The 10,252-nt window shown below is 53.1% G+C and overlaps 1 protein-coding gene and 1 pseudogene across 1 annotated transcript, besides 6 other annotated features; both read right to left on the reverse strand.

The window, feature by feature from the left end:
- On the reverse strand, nucleotides 1-1,958 carry Tc00.1047053509417.9 (trans-sialidase, putative; the record flags this gene model as incomplete). Its single annotated transcript, XM_052903638.1, has 1 exon — nucleotides 1-1,958. A coding segment is annotated over one exon (1,958 nt), but the record flags the coding sequence as incomplete, so codon positions are not given.
- Nucleotides 1-6,793: a sequence feature (areas not merged during assembly with more than two copies in the genome that could not be assigned to a particular haplotype).
- Tc00.1047053509417.30 lies at nucleotides 3,232-5,778 on the reverse strand (annotated as a pseudogene).
- Nucleotides 6,794-6,873: a sequence feature (heterozygous, non-Esmeraldo-like haplotype).
- Nucleotides 6,874-7,789: a sequence feature (areas merged during assembly that could not be assigned to a particular haplotype. This can correspond to areas where the two haplotypes were merged or to regions with more than two copies in the genome that were merged during assembly.).
- Nucleotides 7,383-10,252: a mobile genetic element.
- Nucleotides 7,395-7,615: a mobile genetic element.
- Nucleotides 7,790-10,252: a sequence feature (heterozygous, Esmeraldo-like haplotype).

Here is a 10,252-nt window from a genome sequence, read left to right on the forward strand (position 1 = left end):
ATGTGCACAGAGCTCTTGTTGCCTTGCAGCATGAGTGCCACTTGGTATTCTTTCCCCGACTCCCAAGTGCCACTTTTTGTTGTCTTCTTGTATTTGAACATCGTCACCCACTCTTTATCCGCGGTATACAAGATTCCCATGGTATGCGGGGAATTATTGTCCCCCCACATTGCACCCAGTAGAGGAGCGTCCTCACTCGGAGCCTTTTCGATGGTCACCGACGCCACAAGTGTGAAGTTGTGGCTCAAAGATATATGACGCACATTATCATCCGGAATGTTTACAGGCCAAATTACCCCGGAGTTAGGCTCCGTCAATTTCAATCCATCCTCGACCTTCGTGGCTTTCGTCACCGTCGCATTCAGGCAAAGGTATTCGTCGTTCCACGTTTCGTTGTTAGCCGATGCGTTGGACAATACCGCCACCAGACCCGCCGTGGGTATAGACAAGCTGGAGAAAAAGGCGTCCTTTTGCGCCCAGGTCTTCAGGACAGAATTGATTGTACTCACTTCCTCCGTCAGGCGAGAAAGTGAAATGGCACTGCCTTTATCGTTTTCCCTCCGTTGTAAAAGATGCAACTTGCCATCCGAGTACAGCAGGGTGCTGGCGACCTCCTTCTCCCCAGCATTGTCCATGCCAACCGGTCCAACAGAAAACGAGCGGTTGTTGTCCGTCACCCAAAGGTGGAGCGCTCTTTCCCTTTGCTTCCCCGAGGCGTACCCTCTCTGAGTGTACAGCATGACCCTCCTTTTCCCAATGGCCGCGGTGATGAGGGCATCCACATGCAAGCCTCCTTCCGGATATTCTTCCGATTTTGACTTGGTCCACACGCCTGGGAGTGTCCCGACTGCCTCCGTCCACGCTGTCCCCATGTCACGCGACTCGTACACCTTCTGGCTGCTCTCGCAGTCAACAATCATGAGAAGTGATCCCTCCCACTCGGTGATGCGGGGGTTGTAGCATTTCGCAGGGGAAACGCCCTTCGAGAGCACCCAATTACTGCCGTTGTCCTTCGAGTAAATGATCATGGAGTAAACGACACCATTTCCGCTCCTCGCCATCAGAGGAAACACAAGCGTGCCATCCTCCATCAGAACACCTGAGCCACCAGCGGCAAGAAACTCCTTCAATTCACCTTTGTGAGCAGCTATAGTACTCTCGTTTAACAGAGACCTGATTTGGTCCCATTTGATACGTTCAGTCAGCTCGCTGCTCGTAGGCTCCCTCACATCACCCACAACCAGTTTCAGTTCAAAGTTGTCCCATTTCCACTTCCCATCACTTTCATTGTGTAAATCAAGGCTTCCCGCAAGAAGAAACACCTTATTGTCCTTCGTGGTGGTTGTGGGGTGGTAAAAAAAAACCACACTATTATCCGTTCCCTCCGCTTTACCAAGCACGGTGTGTGCCCTCCATTCTTCCTTTTTGACCTTTTCAACAAGAGTGGGCCATTCCCACGCAGAGTCGATGTACTCCGCAACAACATCAGAAGACGGGTTAGTTGATTCGGTATGGGGTTTTTTGGCATCTATGTGACCTTCGGCAAAAGCAGCAATTACTCCACCAGCACTGACGAGAGAAGGTGAAACAAATGAATCCCTCCGACTTGAGCCAGTCCCCGTCTTCGGCAGCACCTGCGTCGTCTGCGGCACAAATAGATCGACTCCCTGCAGCCCCTCAACACCCCCTGAAGCACTCCCCTCTGCAGTAATGGCACCCGTCAATGCCAACCCAGAAGTTGAAGCATCAGCATTACTTCCCACCTCAGCGGTCGCAGCTCCACTGAAGCACATCAACACGACAAGTAGGAGCAGCACCGCGGAAGTAAACACACGCCGGGACATTTTGGGCCTCTGCGGCTTACTCTCTCCTCCTTCCCTCCTCCTTCCGCTGGATCCGGTCACGCGGCGACGGTTGTGTGTGCGGGGTGCCTTCACTGCAGCAGCACGTGAGAGCATATAAATATGTGTGTGTGCGTGGGCAATGTGTGTGCTGTTGTTGGTCCTTTCAGAGACTTCGAATTTCACAGTAGCGATTCGCGCTTGTTTTCTTTCTTTCTTTCCTAGTGTGTCTGTGTTCAAGAAGTGGAGAGTACAGCAGCAACAGCGGCAATACACCAGAAAAGTCAGTGAGGAGCAGAGCAGAGCACCCACGCAGAGAGTGGGGCACGAGACAATCCGGAAGGGACGGCACGGAGAACCATCGCCCACAGAAAAGAGCAGCAACACGGCAAGTCACGGCGGGCCGTCGGTGTGTGCGGGCCAGCCCTCACGCGGTGCAACACGCCACACCCAACAGGGAATGACAGACAGACAGGCGGAGAGAGAGAGGGAGACGGATGCCGTCAAGAGGCACTCACAATCAACATGGCCCGTGAGCATGCGGCCACTCCACGCAGGAACACAGGAGAAAAGGGTGAGAGGGAAAAAAGCAAGAAGCAGCACAACGCACACGGAAGAAACAAATTACAAGCGGGAAAAGCACCGCCACGGCCCTCGCCCTGGCCGGCAACTCCACACCAGCCCTCACAGACACACACCATCGCAGTGCCGTCAGTCCGCGGTTGAGAGGATTCGGCCCTCCACACAACAAACGCACACACCGCCAGCAATCATCCACCAATAGACAACAACAAGAAGCGACACACCGCCACCGCCTCCAAGCTCCATCCCACGGACAACGAGATACGGCCACAGCCCGCTGCCGGCATACAACGCACACGGAGCGAGCAATCACCCAAAGAGCCACACACGGAAGCGGATCCTCACCCATCCATGACGCGGCGCCTCAGTCCACGCGGTCACACGGAGCGCACTGTTTCCTCAATAGAAATTATTCGTCGTCCATCCCTTAAAGCTGCCTCTGTTAGTGATGGGCCTTCGAACACAATAGAAGAAAATGGGCAATGCAGTGGTACTGCGACAGCGCCAGCCACAATGATTCCCTCATACCGGGGCATTTCTCCAATTACGCCTCGTATGCACACACAATCAACATACCATATAAAGTTCACCCAATTTTTTTCACCAGAAGCCAAGCAACCCCAATCCCTCCCTAATTTCTTCGGTCACTGTTGTGTTCGATAGCGTTGGTCATTTTGGCATTTGTGTGCGGTGCTGCCGCATGGGGCTGGTGCACCCGCACCGCATGCTCAGACACAAGCAACCAAAAATACATAAATCCCACAATAATTTTTACCACAAATCAAACTGTCTCGTTCACTTTCAATTTCCCAGTCCATTTTCCTATTATTATTATTTTTTTGCACACTTCGGAAAGCTTCTTCTCTTCTAAAGTCTCTGTACGATATTGACACTTAGTAGTGGCGCACCTTTTCCCTCCAGAACACCGAATCTCACGGCTCTCGTCGCTCACATTATCGGAATTGTCGACATCACATCTCTGCCAGTCGTTCATCGGCGTGCTGTCTGCCTGCTGCACATAAATAATCCCCCACGACATGTCTTGGGATAACTCCTCCCAACCACTAAAATACGCCGCCAGGCACTCAGTGAACTGCCTCACAGTGCTGGCGGTGGTGTGGCGCCCACCCGCCGTAGCCATCCGCAGCCCAACCAGCGTCATTGGATTGGACTCCGAGAAAAAAAGGCGTTCACCAGCGAAAAGTTTGTGGCCCACGGTTTGTACAGCACCCCGTACTTCATTTTACGGATCGTTTTCTCATATTCACTCGGCAGCAAACCCTCATCTCCCTTGGGATGCAATTCAGGGGCCAACTTCAAGACGCAGGGCTTTGCTTGACGTCCTGTTGGCGGCTCAAACTCCGTGAGTTTCGTCGCCATTACCTTTACAAAGGCACTCTCCGTCAACGATTTCAAAGCAAACCATCCAAAAAATATGGGCAAAATATTATCCTTCGACGCCAACATCCGCCTCAAAAAGCCATTTTATTTCGTTACACTTGGGAAGCGTTCCAATGTCCGTTCCTCGAGGTAAGCAGATATCGGTGCATTGAAAAGGATCACACCGCCTGCGTATATTTCCCGAACAAATTTCACAGGCTTGTGGGACGGATCCTCAGAATACCATGGCGACTCACCTCCCCGTGAAAAGTACTCTTTCACATTTACCTCGTTGATCGATTGCAATGCAAACCTCACCGCTCCACAGCGTTCAGTAAACGCCTCCTCATCAAAGACGTGACGTGGAATCGGTCCCAAAAGATACATGTGTTTTTTGACCTCTTTCCAGTATTCCGCTTGTTTCTCTCTAGTCTCATCACGCGTTATCCAGGCGCACATCGCCTTCACATCCATCTCATCGGGGCAATTCACGATGATTCGCGCGGCTTGTAGCTGATTCACCCACTCATCACAGTTGGTTACCTTTGGGAATGACACCGCAATCATGCCTCATCCAGAAGTAGGCGCAAAATGTCTCGGTGGCGGCGTTCCCTCCTTTGCCACATCGTAGATAATATACACATTCCTCCCATGCCCCCTCAAACTTCTCAACTCCGAGATGCACATGTCCTCATCGCTGTATCTTGTCACCGCTCTGGATGGTCTTGTCAGACACGTACGCATCTCGTCCACCAAAACAGTGGACAACCACTTGGATTTTCTCAAAATCGCAGTGCAGCAGCTGGTAGAGGAAGTACGAGCCGGCAGCCACCGATTTCCCGATCCTGGGCGTCCCAATCAACACACGTCGCTCGGGCCTAAAGTCGGTCCCGCCGTGAGGGCTGAACCACGCGGTTAGACCGCCCTTGACGATCTGCCACACTCGATCCACCTCACAGTTTACAAAAACGTCCTTAGGAAGATCCTGTATCGTATTCCACGAGTACGGCCATCCCTTCTCCGAGGTGAGCACCATCAACACGGGAGGTGCCGCACCGAATTGCTGCACAGCGTCATTCTTTTCGATAGCGTCGTCAGCTTTCTTGTACGACCATGACTGTTCTGGCTTCCCCTCATGCACCCCCATTCCCGTCCCCGTTTTCTTTCGCTCCACGCCGTCCGGAAGTTCCACCGCATGGCTCCACCTCGCATTGTGCACAGACTCGTAGCATCCCTCCAGTTTCTCCGGTGCGCTCGTCGTCGTTGGGTTCCTCGCCTCCTCGGCAGCTGCTTCCAAGAAATGTTTAGTGGAGTTATGAACAGTTGCTTTTACCTCCGTAGCAGCTAATGGCCACCCCGGTGGACTGCTGACACCCTTATCGCAAAGCTTGTGTATACCCTCATCGAAGATCGCTTCACCCTTTACAGCTCGCTTCATAGCCAAATAATGACCTGATGCCTGTATTTCGTTTGGTGCTCCTTTATCACGGATATACTTCGTGGGGTCCTTGAAAAACTCCTCCGGCAAGACATCCCGATTGGTGTCCACAATGCCCCTGCCGTCCAGTTCCCTCGTAAGAAATTCGTTCAGCTTCATTTCATTGAAGCAAACCCTTCCTTTAAACAGTACGTCTTCAATATTAGTGGAAATGGTAAATTTCATTTCTTGCGTTCGTCTTAGCCTTTCCTCTGCCTCCCGCCTCGCTTCTGTCAGTACCTGCGTGAGTACTCCGTTTGGTTTTCCCCTTGCAAGAGGAGTGATCGTATCCTTTCCTTTCATAGTCCCTACGTTGCCCGAGAGAGAGCACACCTTCGTGAAGAGACTTAGTAATGGCCTCCAGCGCTTGGTACGCAGTTAAGTTAAGAATTTCTTCAAGAAGCCGCTGGTCTTGTACGTAATCATCCGGCTCCTGAACAAACATCTCCATCGTCACATTGTAGTCTTTCATCAACGGCCGCCCTGCCGCCAACATAGTTCCAAAGGAAATCGTTCAGCATCATGTTGGTGCTGCTCATGGTCCACTGCGGCCACACTTTACTCCCCGCCACATGTCGAGCTGCAGCGTCGGAACCATCACCAGAGCTACTGCAAGGCGCCACCACAACACCCGTGCGGTGAAGCATCCCACTCGCACCGCCCAACTGCGGCCAGCAGGTGCCGCTGGCTCCAAAGGACACTCGCGGCTGTTTCGTCCCGCAGTCCCAACGGCGTTGGGCGTGGCACTCGCACGGCTCGGTGGTCGGTGCGCCATGCAGCCGCACTGCAACGCCTGTAGGTGAAGCAGCCGAGGCCCACCGCCCCCGCAGCAACGAGGCGTGTAACCAACCCCAACACCGCCACACCATCGCCCTTTTTCATTTTGTTTTATTCACGTTGTCGGTATGTTTGCCTCATCGCTGACACAAAAAATAAGTGCACACCTTCACAAAAGAGAAGGAACAAAGAGAAAAGGAGGCACGATCCCACCGTCCCGCCGCGGGTCAACACTCTCCTCCACCCACCGCCATTGCCGCACAGGAGACCGCAGTCACATCGGAGAGTCAACACCACAATGTGCACCACACCACCGTGCAGTGAACGATGGGCGAGACGCGGCCAGGCATCGCCCCGCTCCATTTTCCCACCACTCAAGTCTTGCGTGCCCGCACAAAGTGGCAAACAGAATCAGAGTGCACACAAACCCAATCATCCCCCTCACTCGATAAAGCACATTGTTCGCATGGAGCGACAACATTTGAGGACACACCAGCAGTAGCAGGCTGCATGGAATTTCCCTGCCAATCCCAAAAAGAGACAACAACTCTGCGGAGTCAAAGTGGCAGCCCCTCGGTGTTGCCCGCAGTTCACATGGCAGGACAAATTCCACGCACGCATGGTTCCGGACACCTCGCTGTTTGAGTGCCCAACAGAACATGTAGAAAAAATACCTGCGCGCAAGATGGAATTAAATACGTGAAAAATTCGGCCTGCTTGCTCCGATGGCGTTGGCGAGCAGTCCCACAAAATCCAATCAAAGTGGCACGCCGGACAGAATGGCGTCCGTCAATCAATAGAAAAATGCGACACTGAAAAGGAGCAGAGAAGAGTTGGCGCATGCGATTGCCAGTGACAACTGTGAGCAAACCCACCAGCACCAACTGAGGTGCCGAGGAGCACGCTTGTGTAGAACTGGCCGTCAGGCAGAGAGGATAAATAAAACAAAAGGGCAGCAAACCCTCTCGTTCAATGTCTCCTGACCGCGACACCAGAATCAAAATGCCATGGACGATAAGAGCGGCAACGCCTTCTCCAAGACATCTTGTCAAGAAGCCGCAGGACCTCAGGAAGGGAAGAAGGCAACGGCGGCAGCCACAGCGGGGGAGGCAATAAAACGGCTGGCAGGCACCTTCACGTCGAAGCGCACACCACATCCGAGTGGGCTGGGAGCACAGATCGAACCGCTCGGAAGCACACGCATCAAATACGCAAAACAAAGTCGCGTTGAATCGACAGGAACACCCCACCCAAAACAAATTTAAAAGGTAGCGTTTTTCAAGGGAGAATCCGCTTTTCCGACGACGGCACGGACGCCTCGCAGGAATTTCCTGCAGAATAATCTTCCGGACAGCTGGCCGGATCCTGAAATAATCTATGGAAACCAATCAAGTTAGGAAAAAAGGTTTGTTAGTTAATTGCTTCAATGTTTTATTTTCATTCAATATATAGAATTCTGTGGACCACTAGCATGGTCCTGAGTCCTCAGTTAGGATTTACATATTATTACTTACGAAGTGGCAGACTTTGGGGTCCTCCAACCACAAGACCCCGCCGCTCCCCTTCGCAAGTTCCACCCCTTCGCCAAGTCCTGAAGTGTAAACACACGACCGCGTGATATGCCGTCTGCGGGGTTTTCTGCAGACCGCACGTAGGCAAAAGTTGCCTGCATTCCGCGAGAGTCCAAAAACTCATATATTCGTTGCAGCTCCCAAGTCAACGCGTGCGATTTTGAGCTGCCTTTATTCGCCGCTCCTTGCAGCGAAGTGTTGTCCACCCAAACGTCCATAGTGGATGGCAAGATGGCGGAAAAAGCCGATAAGGCTAAGCGTACCGCGCGTGCCTCGGCTTGCATGATAAGAAAAGATTCCTTTCCCATTTCCCTCCGGCAATTCCAACGTCGCCGGAGTCTGGAAGGAAAACGGCTCCCCATCCATGGAGCGATGCGTCCGTGATGATGGCGGCGGATGCCTTTTCCGTGGGATTGATGATGCGCTTGCGATTGTTCTCGATGATGTGTCGCAATCTCTCGCCCAAACCAACCGCTGACGGCGGAAGGTTCGTCGGGGATGTCTCCTGCACAATTCCCCGGTTAAGTGCGGATAATCGTCGTCGCACTGCCTTGATAAAAAAGTAGTAGTCACATAAACGCGTGCCCAAAATGGCAGCCGCGTACAAAAAGCGGGAAGCCATAATCTCCATTTCCGCGATGGTTAAAGAATTGAACGCCGGCATGGCTCATACAGACCGGACAAACTTCTCACTCAGGGATACCGCCCGGTGAGTATGATCAAACTGCACCCCCAGAAAGGCGTACTGCGTAGCGCCCGATTCGCGTTCCTCCCCCATGGATGCGTGACAACTGTCCGCATTCCGAAGCACTTGGGCTTCCCACAATGTCGCACCGCTTTTCAACCCTGTAATGCGTATATTATCGATCCACACGTCGATACGCACCAATGGAGGTGCGGCCCAGAGGCGGTGAACCACCGTCGTCACCACCGCAATGGCCGAAGTAATAATCTGGAGGATTTCTGGGCTGGCCTTGTATCCCATTGGGAGCCGTGTCAGCTCCACCAGCGTGCCGTCCTCCACGCGGCATCAAAAGAGATGCCGAGTCTCCCGCGGTAAAGAGACTTGAAAAAAGGATGCCTTCAATTCCAGGCAGGAAGCGGCCTCAGCCATCACAGGTGGCAAATAATGGGAAATGTGCAAAAGAGGAACATGAGCCTCATAAGGGTCGTCTCTGTTCCTGTCACGTGGCCACGCGATCCATCGTCGTCGTAAACCGGTGGTTTTCTCCACCACACCCGAGAAGGGCATCATCCATCCGCCTGTTATTGTAGACGAAGCGTCCTCGATAATTCCCGCCTTTCGTAACAAACGCGCTTCAGCGGCTGGAATCCTCCGTGAGCATTCGCGCGCCTTACCGGAGGAAGACGGAGGGAAAGGGGACCGCCCGACGAGTCCCCAAACTTGTATGAGCCTCTCCAAGGTAGCCGGGTTCAACCGGCTCTTGATCCACTTTAGGTTCAACACGGGCACGTTGACGTGCTGTAACGGGATAGCGTGTTCATCTTGTGGAGTGGCCAGACGCGTCCTTGTCGCGCGTCTCGTTATTGTAGCGGCATGATGATTAAAATCATGGAAAAGACGCTCCTCCGCTCTCAACCAGGGTACCTGCCCGTCCGAAGTGTCTCCCTTCACATCAATGCGACCAGCGACGACACCTGGGTCAGCATTGTGGTGTATCTTCCACATATCGAACAGTATTCTGGGGAAGGTCGAACGGGTCGACGTGCTTCGCCAACTACGAGATCACGTGTGGATTCAAATTGTACGCCTCCACGATTTGAGCCGCGTGCCGCAACGCACCCCGTTTTATGGAATGTGCCGTGGCATTCCAAGGAGCCAAAGCTTTTTCGACTTTGGCAGTCGTCAGATTCGTAAGCTTTTCGTTTTCTTGAGGTGTCCTACATGGCTTTATAATGTCGAAGGCGTCCTGCCCTCGTATCCTCACGAACCGCGAGGCGCGGTGGGGATCCGCTTTCGCCGTCTTCGGCGCCACGGACCAATTCAAAATTAAGGTCCCGTCCGCCTCCATTGTGAAATTTTTGGCTGTCAAGGCCGCAATCTCGGACCAACGACTCGCCGTTATCCACGCAAGTCGAAAAACAACACGCTCCCTCCAATCGGTCCGGCCGCAGATAACTTGAGTCATCTCTTCCTTTGTCAAGGGGCGCGCTTGCTTCGTCTCCGAGCGCGCCGCAATCTTTTGTAACCCCAGAATCATCATGTCCAGCGGGGTTCGATTCATTTCCAACATAGACCGCAGCGTCCTGGCGTGCTGCGGTCGGGTCGATGTCGCCAAATCTAATATTGCCATCAAAAAGGCCGCACAGCTCTCCTCGTTCATCGGCTGTTCGTGCGTGCAGCAAAAGGTTGTGAATTGCCCCGCTGGGGACATTCTCTGCTTCCACCTTGACGGCACACACATCTCTCGAGCGACCTCGTTCGCTCTCCTCATTTAGCCTGTCCAAGGCGGGGATGTCGGAGGTTCGTCGTACCACAGTCGAGCGTCGTTTACGGATAAGCTCCATTGCCATTCTCGACGATTGCGTCGGGCAATTTAAAATATCGGGTGGAGCGTCGGCGGTGCGGTGCGCTGCCTGTGAGGATTGGTGGGAGGTAGCGG

The sequence above is a fragment of the Trypanosoma cruzi genome, genomic scaffold, assembly GCF_000209065.1.
Source record: "Trypanosoma cruzi strain CL Brener 1047053514239 genomic scaffold, whole genome shotgun sequence".
NCBI lineage: Eukaryota > Euglenozoa > Kinetoplastea > Trypanosomatida > Trypanosomatidae > Trypanosoma > Trypanosoma cruzi.